At 26.3% G+C, this 12363-nt stretch overlaps 1 protein-coding gene across 2 annotated transcripts in view; it reads left to right on the forward strand.

Moving 5' to 3' along the window:
* LOC101236869 (FAS-associated factor 1) overlaps positions 1-12363 on the forward strand; it is a 142404-nt gene that overhangs the window by 75594 nt on the left and 54447 nt on the right. For both annotated transcript variants that reach the window (XM_065801144.1, XM_065801145.1), the window contains 5 exons: positions 1-61; positions 1821-1930; positions 7607-7718; positions 9399-9482; positions 10596-10664. The exon at positions 1-61 is cut by the window's left edge and continues 37 nt beyond it. In XM_065801144.1, the coding sequence (XP_065657216.1) occupies positions 1-61; positions 1821-1930; positions 7607-7718; positions 9399-9482; positions 10596-10664 (436 nt within the window). The remainder of the gene's footprint in view (positions 62-1820; positions 1931-7606; positions 7719-9398; positions 9483-10595; positions 10665-12363) is intronic.

The following is a 12363-nucleotide window of genomic DNA, read 5'->3' on the forward strand; positions in this document are numbered from 1 at the left end:
TCAAGATCATAAAATGAGAATCAAAGGATTGGTAGAGGACAATGAAGATTTATCTGATGATGTAAATAATTTTTTTTATATTATAGTAATACCGCATGCTTGCACATATAGTTAGTTTACCGCATGCTTGCACAGTTTACTTTAACTACCTAGTGGATTGCCAAAAGGATGTTCGGACATAAAAGGTCCAACAGATGTCCCAAGGTAAATGCGTGCACTATATTTTTAAAACTGAACCATGTATGATGGCTATGATTTTTGTTTGTGCTTCTTTAGTTCTGGCTATGCAACTCTTTCTGTTATTTCCTAATGAGCGTGCAGCTCTAAAACTCAGCTTAATTTCAGAAAATCTGTTAACCCTGTTAGAATTTGTCTATATTTACCTTTGTTCTTTTATTAAAAAATTTAAGTTAAACATTTTGAGAACCTATTAAAAGACTTAATTATGTTACACCTTTTTTGCAATGTTTAGCAATCATTATTTAGTTTTAAAAAATAAGCAATACATGCTTTTACAAAATAAATTCCATTTAATATATTATTGCATGACTGATTAATAATTTCAAGTATTTGTACAAGATAAAAAGTTTTGTAAATAAATGCTAATTAATTAAACTTTTATATGGTTAAATAACACAAAACAATTTTTTTAACAGAATCTTAATAAGGATAAATATCATTTAATAACAATAAATATAAAACAAAACTAATTTACAGCAATAGACTAGCTTATAATATCTGAAATATATCAGTCATATTTTTAATGTGAGTTTAAGGAAAATTTGAAAATTAAATAACTAGAGAAATTCTTTAGTAGTTTATGATGAAAAAGAAATTATATAATTTTAAACTTTTATATAATAAAAAGTAACTAAACAACTTCTTTAGTAATCTAAAATGAAAAGAAATTATATAATTTGAAGAAAAAAGGAATTTTTAGATTTCTTATCAAAATTCTACAATTATTACAACTCTCTAAAATTAAACATGCTTGAATGAATTATCAAGTCTGAGACTACAGCATATATATTTAAAGACTTAAAAATCACACTAAAAATGGAGGCGGCGAGCTTCAACTAAAACTTAAAAGTTTTTCTGTGTATATGTTTATTTAATTTTTTTAATCAAAAAAATTCAGCTTAAATATTTTTTTAAACATTTTCTTAAATATGAACATAACTTGTCTTGGCACTTTGGGATCTCTTTTTAGCATGTTGTTGTATAATTATTTTTTTTTTAGGTCATCATTTGTTGTGCGATGTTATTAATAAGGGTAAAACATAAGCAAAAATGGCGCACTTCAGGCAAAGAATTTAATCAAAAATGCTTTTTGATTATGTTTTATGTCTTTTGACAATCTGTTCAAGACATTTTAAAATATTGCGATTAGACAAATAGTTTGTTCACCTCTGTAGTTTTTATTTATTTTACTTTTTCTTTTTTTAATAAAGCTTTTAAAGAAAATACAAAACCTTTTTATTTAATTGTTTTTCAAGCTTGAAAAACATTTTTGCTAAAAAAAAGTTTTATTGAATATAATATAATAGTCCAGATATAATGTAAATATAATGTATAATATAATATGTAATGTAAATATAATGTATAATATAATATATAATGTAAGTATAATGTATAATATTATATATAATGTAAAGCCCAAATGAGTTTATTGAGTTTTGTTATTGAGAATAAATGTTTTACTTTTATTCTCAATAACAAAACAAGAACAAATGCTTTACCTTTTTTATGACTATAAAATTTCAATAAACTAAATAATGTAGTTTTTAAATTTTTATCAATAAAAATCTTTTATTATTTAGACCATTCTTTCTTCATTAAATTTATGCAAGGAAACTAAATTGTATTTACATAAGAAATCAATATCATATGCTGAATATGGTCGAAGTAAAACATTTACCAACTCTATTCCGTAAGCGTTTGTAAAATTTTTGTTGCATAAAATTATTGCATTTGTTATATTTTAGATGATTTTGAATACCGCAGGTGTATTCAAGAATTTCCTAAAAAAAAAGATGTTACTAAAAAAAAAAAAAAGATTTTATAGGTATTTTTTAGTGGTAAAAATGATTTTATAGAATATCTTTTATTGGCAAAAATATTTTTTTTTTTTTTTTTTTTTTTTTGCATTCTCGAGTTTTTTTTATCTTTATCCTCCCCATAAATTTCTTGAATTTAAACTCTTAGCTGGTTTAAAACTTTTTCATTTACTGGTAATTCACTAAATAAATTACTGCTGTGCTTGGTACTTGGTACTGCTGTGCTTGGTACTGTATTTTTAAAATTCAGAATACAAAATATACAGAAATAGACTAAACTCAACCAAAAACTAAATAAAAAAATACAACAAGTTTTTTAGGAATGTTTTTATTAAATAACTTTCTAAGAAGCTTATTTAACCAAAGTTTTATCTCCTTAATCTCATATTCATGTTTTATTTTTTATTTTATTTGTTGTTTATTTCAAAAGTAACATTGCTTTTGTTGAAGAAAATGACTTAATATAAGTCATATCTTTTTAACCTTTTAATCAAGTTTCATTTTATTTATTGTTTATTTCTGAAGGAGCATATCTTTGTTGTAGCTTAACTTAACCAAAGTCTTATCTACTTAATCTACAATCAAGTTTAATCTTATCATTTATTTTAAAAGTAGTATTGCTTTGTTTGCTTTGTAATGGTATTGACAAAAATTAAAAAATAATATAAAATTTAATTAACTTTAATAACTTTCATATGTAATATTTAATGTTTACTTAATTTAACAGTTACTAACAGTATTCAGTATTTCATATTTTCTATATTAAAAAATGTTCATAACTGCATATTTTTATTGAACTACAAATGATGCAGTTCATTAAAAATTGGTAAATTATTATAAAATTTTTGAAATTTTTTAGTGTAAATTTCTGAATAATATTTAATTACACTGGGAAAAAAAAAATTTTTTTTTTTTTTTTTTTTTTTTTTTTTTGTTTTTTTTTTGTTTTTTGTTTTTTGTATCTTTAGCAATTTTATTCAAATTATACTCATTTTGGTCTAGATAAAAAGAAAATGACAATGAAAATTTTTTATTTGCTCTGGTTTCTGAGATATAAAATAGCAATAAATTTTATTTCAGTTAGTTTGCTAATTACATTCAATTAGTAACAGTACTTCTGCAAAAAAACCATCAACTTTTTGTGGTAAAATTTACACACTTCCTTAGCATATTAATTTGTCAAAACTTACATTAGTAAATGAAAATAACTAAGAATAGATTAGACCAGCAACTTTAGCAAGCACACATAACTAGTATCACAAGTTTTGAACATGAATAAAACACGGATAGTCAAAACAAAACAAAACAAAAAATTTTCAAAAAATGAATATTTGTACCCTTGAGAGAAAATTTTTGCTTTTATTTCATAAACTAGAGCTAATATGTCATTTTTAAAGCCATTTTTTAATTCAGCAGGTGGAAATACATAAGAAAATTTTTGTGGTTTTATGCGTAGGCATAAACGTTCTATAAAATATAAACTTTATTATTTGAAACACAATTATTTAAAATGAGGTTAAATGCAGCTCAACGAGAATCTTTTCGAAAGCGACTAAAAATGTTTTTTGTAAATAAACCTAATATAAAAAAAAAAAAATTGTAAATCATTTTGAAAAGGAAGGATTTGCTCAAAGTACAATATATGATAACCTAAAAAGACTTGAAACTGTTCAATTGTTTTCTGATAGAAAGCACCCTGGTCGTCCGACATCTTGGACTAGAGAAAAGAAAGCCGAATTAACGAGACTTGTCAACAATCGAAAAGGGGTCAGTCAGAGAAAAATAGGTATTAAATTCGGTGTAAATCAATCAACAATGGGTCGTCAGTTAAAAAAAATGAATATTAAATATAGAAAACATGAAAAGACTCCAAAATACACTATAGAACAACAAATAAAGGCAAAGAATAGAAGCAGGAAACTAGTTAACCAACTCTATAACACAAAATTGCTTCTAGTCATCGATGACGAAAAATACTTTTGTTTTGCAGGGGACAACATGCCTGGAAATTCTGGATACTACACAAACAACAAAAAGACATGCCCAGAAAGTGTCTGTTTTATAGGAAAAGAGAAATTTCCAAAAAAATTATTAATGTGGATAGCCATATCTGACCGTGGTATGTCCGAGCCATTGTTTCGCACTTCCAAAGCTGTAGCGATCAATTCATCAATCTATATTAATGAATGTTTAGAAAAACGACTTCTTCCATTTATTCACAAGTATCATGGAGACTTTAACTATTTATTTTGGCCAGATTTAGCAAGTTCTCATTATTCTAAAGATTCTCTAAATTGGATGGACCAATATGTCTATTACGTTGATAAAGAATCCAATCCCCCAAATGTGCCTCAAGCACGACCAATTGAAAATTTTTGGGGACATTTGGCACAGAAGGTTTACAAGGGAGATTGGCAAGCTTCAACAGAGCAAGTTTTGATTGATCGCATTAAACTAAAACTACAAGAAATTGATTTAAACTTTTTACAGTCGCATATAAAAGGCGTCAGAGCCAAATTGAGATCAATTGCAGATGGTGGTGTTTTTTCGTATAAAAAATAATATATTTTTATTAAAAGATAAATGCTTTATTTAAAAAAAATATAATAGTAGTTTGTTTTTTTATTTATAAATAAGTTTATTTTGTCCGATAACTTCCGCATCACCCGTTATAACAACTTTGATGAATAGTCTTTTTTATTTATTGATAGAATTTGTTTTGTTATATAGATATTTTGTTTTACTTTTTTTATTATTATTATAATTTTTTTTTTTTTTTTAATTTATTCAAAGTGCACATTGTGCCCCCAAAAAAATACTATATCTTCAAAAATTTGTAAATTAATCCAAAAAAGAAAATAATCATTTGTTATGGTTCATCTAGTCAACAATCAGAAGGTGCATATTTTAAAAATTTGGATGTAACAGCAATTTTGTGTGTCTTTCTTAATTTTGCAATTTTGCTTTTATTGTTATGAAGAAAATAAATGTTTTTTGTAATTATACAAAAAAATTTATTAGAAAAGCTTAAAGAATGTTCAAAAATCCAACTTTGTAGTAAATACTACAAATGTCTAATAATGAAAATAATTTAAAACAGAAAGATAATTTTTGAAAAAGATTTACTTGTTAAACATTTTTTAACTACGGAAGTGTTCACAATATCAATTATTGTTCACAATAAATTTTTTGTATTCAATGTTACTAGGAGTTTTACAATTTCATTTTCACAGTTAAAATTTTTAATAATACTTTATATAAAAGTATTTTTTATTTTTTTTTGGCTGCATAAGGAATAACTGTCTTGAGAAATTTAACAAAGAGGATCAAATTAAACCATTTCCATACCTTCAACACTAAAGATAAGCAGAAATTGTTCCTACAATCCTTGATTGATTCTCAAGAAGAAAAAGCAGAGACAATCCAGGAAGTAAAAGAGTTCTAAAAAAAAAGGGATACCTTTAACTACTACATTATGGTGGGTTCTGATCAAATGCAGATATGTTTTAAGTTTACATGCTGTTACAAAAAAATGAATTGAAAGATTGTGAGGTTTGAAAATGATTGTTATGATAAAAAGGATGTCACATAAAACAAGCATTGTCTGAAGAAACCAAACTTTTGATCAGACAGCACATTGAAAGCTTTCCAAATAAGGAAAGCCACTATCTTGGAGTAGTTGAAATTGAAAGTTATTGTTGCTTCTATTTCTTATCTCAGATTAAAGAGATTTATTTGAAGGTAGTATATATTTTAAAATTAGTTTTTTATATATAGGAATTATTGTATAGTGTATGTAAGTATTAATTTCTTGGTGTTTCTTGAAAATAACATTATTTTAAAACATGTTTATCTGTTTTTTAATTCAAATTATGCTAAAAGGGGATAAATCAAACAACTTAAATGATTTTTTTTCATGTGAAAGCATTGCAAATATTATTAATCAAGTGTGTTTCGTGGTAACTGGGTAATAAAGAATTCTTATACAAAAAATTACATCTTTTTGAAAAAAAAATGAAGGTAATACAAAGTTTTATTTAGTTTTCTCAAAACAATGTGTTGTTACTCACCTTTTAGCATGTGCTGACTCAATTCAGTTGCTGAATGTAAAACTTAACCTCCCTATAATATGTTATGCAGGCATCTTATATATAAGGTGCACATGTCTCATTTCGTGGAAGCTCTCAGAAGAAAAACGAATGGTCCCCATTTTATTTAGTGTTAAAAAAAGTTCTTAGTATTTAGTGTTAAAAAAAGTGAAATAAAAGGTGGAAGTTTGTTAAAAGAAGTTGGAAGTTTGTGAAAAAGTGAACATTTTAGATGTTGTAAAAATGAATTAGGATAACTTAGAAGTTGAGTCAGTTTTCTTTCTGTACCAACCCCTGCTCAAAAATACTTTAGCAAGAGGTGATTATAGAAACCTTGTCATGAAGTACGTTTTATGGTAGACGGTTTTTACCTTCTTACATTGGAAATAACAAAAAATGTTTTTAAAATATGACAGAGAAAATGAAATACAGAAAAGAAGTTTTTTTACAGCCGTTTTTTATGCACCATGGTTTTTGAAAAGTTCTCTGTTTTCAAGAGTACACAAGAATGACTATGATGCTTTTAGGACTAGTGTTAAAATACAAGAGCAATAGGATGATCAGTTAGGGCAGGTTTTAACAAAGAATATAAAACAACACTCTTGGTACCTAACTTTTCAGCTTGTTGTGTTAGCGATTGAAGATGATGATATTGAAATTCAGAACTAGATATCCTCAAAATATTCAGATTCTAGCATCAGAAACAACATATTTTTTTAGTTAGTCCAAAATCCTGGTATCTTTTTAAAGTTATTGGTCTTTTAGAGAGCGAAGTTGAACAGATTTTGCATTAAAGTAAAATCCTAGGAGAATACTGAAAGCTTTCGAAAGTTCTGTTTATTTGTTAAACATCTCTCTCCTACGAATGACTGTGCTGAAAGATACAAGCAAATACAAGACTATGTGAAAATATCTACAAAAAGAGTTGAAGAAGAACAGAAGTAAATCAGAAGCAAAGTACAAAAGATCATAAAAAAATTGCAAGCAAAAATGACAAAAAGTCAACTTACAAAAGCTTTAATTTTATAACTGTTTTTCTGTGTCTTATTGAATAAAAAGAAATTTTTAAAATTGTGATTTGTTTTCTATCTATAAAAGTTTTTTGCTTCATTAATTGCATAAAATTTGTAAGTTGTGATTTATCTATTTAATTCAGAATAGTTTTTTTTATTAAAAAAAGAAAAAATTACAAATTTTTGCAGAACTTTAAATCTAGCAAAGTTACTAACTTGAAAATAGTTTTGAGAGTATGGTCTCTTGATTTTCAAATTTTAATCATTTTTTGGGACACCCTAGTGCACATATTTATATAGGATGTAACAAAGTGTATATACATTGTATGAGGGTTTTGGTTGGGGCTAGTATTCTTTTAAATAAATTTATGGTCTTATTCATAGATCCCTATTTATAAATATATATCTTATTAGAATACAAATATAAATGTATTTAAAATTAATTTAGAATCGTTGATTTAGAAGATGGTAGTGATATCACATTATTAATACAATACAATGATTTAAAGAGTATTAAAGAATATAGATTAAAGTTTAAACCGACACAAACAATACAAGATGTAAGTATATTTTTTATAAATTTCATATGCAACAGAAAAAAATCTAATTCTAATGGTATCTCAAAGATATCATTAAAGTTTTTATGTGTTTTTATCACATAACACAACTATGGGTTTTAAATTTTTTTGTTTTATGCTAGAATATTTTTATCTTAGTTTAAATTCATTTATTTTTTTACATTATTGTGATTCTGGTAAGCTTGTTAAAGTGCTAGTCTTTTAGGCAAGAACTCCAGGTATCTATATTTACTACTTCCTCGGAAATGCCATGCTTATTTTCTACCTTAGTAAAGCCATTTACAATCATTGTTGTGATGAGGGGGGTCCAAAATGGTCTAAAGTTGCGTGATGTAATTTGTGGGCGACCTCAAATCAAATTTTTTTTTTTCACTTTTTATTGCAAAACAATTTGAACAAAAAAATTGAATGAAAACATCAACTTAAAAACCATTTGAACGAAAAAATTAATTATACTTAAATTTTTAATAGTATGCAAGATCAAGAAATGATAAATCAGAGAAAACGTAGTATCTAATTTTTACTATATAGATATAACATGTTATGTTATAAAGATACAACATGTTGTTGTTTTTTTTTTTTTTTTTTTTTTTTTTTTTGCTCTATTGATATTAGCATGTTTTTTTGCTCATTTTTTTTTGGGCAAATAAGAAGTTAAAGTTTTATGATGATAATGTTTTAAATTATTAGTTTAAAGCATTTTATTTATTTCTATTTATTTACTTTGTTTTATTTTTTACGCTTTTTATATTAACGCAAGCTCTTTATAATGACAAAACAACTTCCCAGTATTGTTTTACAGTTGTTTTATAGCTTTTTACAATAACAATCTAATACTCTTTGAAATCAAAAAGTGTTTTAGCGGCAACATTTACGTATTAAATAGTTTTCTATAATTAATATAAATATTGTAACATTTGCATTTTTACTTTTACTTTTTTAAGTATCATGTTAAGTAAAAACAATTACTAAAAGTAATATTGTAATATCATTAAATATGCTCATTATATTTAAACTTGCTCATTACACTATAACTGCAACTCAAACTTTAAATTAATTTAATGCTGTAAATTTTAACAGTAGTTTATTTTAAACTCCGCCAAACAAGAATATTATAAGATAATATTTAAATATATTATGTTAGAGATATTAGAGAGATAATATGTTAAACAAATAACAATTACCAACTCATGTACTAAAGATGCAATTTTATATTAACATAACTCTCCTTATCGCAAAGCGGTGACATAGATTGGGATTGAGAAAATTTTTGCAATTAAATTTTGACTCAAATTAAACTTTTGCGTTGATTTGAGCCCTGCATTAATTATGTCAACAAAATAGGTTGAGGGAAGGTCTGAAATTTTTTGACAATTGTTAGCAAGGGGGAATGGGGGAGGTCAAGAAAAGTTGGCATGAACAATGTCACTTGTTAATTTAACTACTTAAAAAAAGGAAGGAAAAAGATGTGTTTTTTTTTTCCATTTTAACTTTATTTTGGGGTTGACATAATTTTAATAGGGGATGTCTCTAGAAATTTGACAAATTGTTGACAAAGAGGAGGGGTGGAGGTAATAATTGCCAAAAAGTTGTTGATATAGTTAATAGACAGCCCCTAAATTATTATTTTATTAAGAAAATAAATTTTTTTAATCATTTTAGGTTAAAGAAGAACTGTTTTTTCTTACTAAAATTCCTCCAAGTAATCAAATATGGCAAGGATGGCCTTCAAAGAGTACAGAAAAGGTACAAATAGAAAGGTAGTTTGTACAAACATAATGGAAGCTTGTGCAGTGAAAGTAGTACAATAAATGTAATGAAAATTGTACAGTGAATATAAAAATGGTAACTTATACAATGAACATAAATTGTTTAAAAACTTCTACAATAAAAATAGTTGAATGTTTAACTCAGCCTAAATAACCCACTTTTATCAGCTTTTGTTGACTTTTATCAGCAATTTTGACTGCAAGCCATTTGTAGTACTTTTTTAACATGCTTTACTTTTTTATCATATTTTGTGCATAAATTTGGTTTTTTGACATGTTTTATTTTTTATTTTTAAAATAGAATTAATTTTATAATTATTAAAAAAACAAGAACCGTATTGTGTAATTATATTAGAAAAGTTTTATATTTCTAAAATGCAGTCATTTGAATATGTCAAGATCGTTTAATATGTTTAATATGATCGTTTAATATAAAATCATCAAATGTAATGTATAGCGCAAATAAAACTTAAGAAATAATGCTAAAATGATTAAATTAAGATCATAAAATGTGGTAGTGGTGTAGTGGTAGAACGCTCGCTTCATAAGCGAGAGGTTCCGAGTTCAATTACCACCATGTCCCTATGCTAATGAAAGCTATGTTAGTGAAAGCTATGTTAATTAAAACTATGTTAATGAAACTTATGTTAGCAAAAGCTATGTTAATGAAACTTATGTTAGTGAAAGCTATGTTAATGAAACTTATGTTAGTGAAAGCTATGTTAATGAAACTTATGTTAGTGAAAGCTATGTTAATGAAACCTATACTAGTGAAAGTTATGTTAATGAAAGCTATGTTAGTGAAAGCTATGTTAGAGAAAGCTAAACTAGTGAAAGAGTTATAATCAGAAATAATTCAATAATTTATAATTATAAATTATAACTGTTGATTATGTAAATTTGTAAGTTGATTATGTAAATTATGATTATGAACCATTTGTAAGAAGAACTTTTCATTTTTTTTTTTTTTACTTTTTACTTAAGTTTTTCTAATTGACATAATCACTTAAATTGATTTTAGGTTTAATAATTTTTTTTATGAATATTTACATATATAGTTTTTTAAAGAGTTTTTTAAATTTTTATTTAGTCAATGCTTAGAAACTTAGACTTGAAACAACCTTATCAACTTTGTATGTCAAAATGTGGGGAAACATTGGTAATTTATTTTATGTTCTGTAAAATGCTTTTTTATTATTGTTTCTTATTATTTAGATAAATAAAAAAATCTGATTAGCATGACTTGAAGTTTCATGCCCGACAATCATCGGCCATGAATACAAAAAAAATGTAAAAATTACTGTAATGAATAATAATGAATTCAGATGTGATAAACACATCTAAGAAGAAAACAAAACCAAAAACAAAAAGCTGTTCTCCTGTGTCTTGTGTCAAATAAAAATTAAATTTTTTTTTGAATGCTGTGATGCAATTTCATTTTTTTTATTCAGTAGGTTTTTACCATTATGTGATAAAGTTACATAAATTTTATAGAGAAAAAAGCGCATATATGTTGTTAAATTTTAGGGTTTGCAACATTTAATCTTTCTGACTCTTTCGGTGATTTTCTTCGTGATAGGCTTTGGGTAGAAATCTTTCCTCTTCCTGCTGACAAATGTGCTTCCTACATAACTTCGTGGATTCAGGCTGGCATGGAATCTTTTATTCCCTTTCAACAATTCCAGGTCAAGCCTCACTCTTCTCCATGGTTTTCCTCACATTGTGCTGCTGCAATTTCCAATCGAAGCCGTTACTTCCATATCTATCAGCAAAACAATTCTCCAGAAAACAGATGTCTGTTTACTATTGCTAGAAAACCATTGTAAAAAGGTTTTGTCTAACGCCAAATCTCTCTATTCTCAGGTCATGTATTTCATCACAAAAATTAGGCTCTTGGACTTCTGGAGAATCTTTAGGAGTATCAATAATAAGGGCAAATCTGTAATTCCACCTCTCTTGTATGGTTCAGACTTTGTCACCTCTCCTAAAGACAAAGCTGAATTGTTTGCTAAGAAGTTTTCATCAATATCATCTCTTGATTCCATTAGTTGCATTCTACCTGATATAGTCGTCAAACAGGTTGATCCATTGCTTGACATTCGTATCACTTCACTTTAAATCTATTTAACAAGTACTTATCAGAGTCTTGTTTTCCAGTCTGCTAAGGTTGCATCTCTTTATGGAGCTCAACACTTTCTTTCTCCCGATTCTCTTCTCTGTCTCTATAAATCTCAAATCCGGTCTTGTATGGAATACTGTTGCCATATCTGAGGCGGATTTTCTAATGATGCCCTTTCTCTTTAGACAAGGTGCAAAAATGCATTGTAAACATTGTTGGACCTGCTCTTGCAGCCAATCTCCGACCATTATCACATCATCGTAATGTTGCTTCTCTTTCTCTTTTCTACAAATACCATAATGGGCACTGCTCTAAAGAGCTAGCGTCTCTTGTGCCATCTACTAAAATTCATTCTCATGTTACTCGTCATTTAATTAAGTCTCTTCCTTTTTCTGTGACTGTTCCTAAGTGCTCCAAAAATTGTTATTCCTCAAGTTTTTTCCCTCAAACATTAGGTCTTTGGAATTCGCTTCCTTCATCTTGCATTCCTGATTGATATAATTTGCAATCCTTCAAGTCGTCTGTCAGTCGTTATCTTGCTCTACAATCTTCATTTTTTCTCTTCCAGTAACTTCCAACTCTAATTAGTGGTTCCATATATATATATATTCCATATATATATATATATGGAATATATATATATGGAATATATATATATATATGGAATATATATATATATGGAATATATATATATATATATGGAATATATATATATATATGGAATATATATATATATATA

The sequence above is a fragment of the Hydra vulgaris genome, chromosome 07 (assembly GCF_038396675.1).
Source record: "Hydra vulgaris chromosome 07, alternate assembly HydraT2T_AEP".
Taxonomy (NCBI): Eukaryota; Metazoa; Cnidaria; class Hydrozoa; order Anthoathecata; family Hydridae; genus Hydra; species Hydra vulgaris.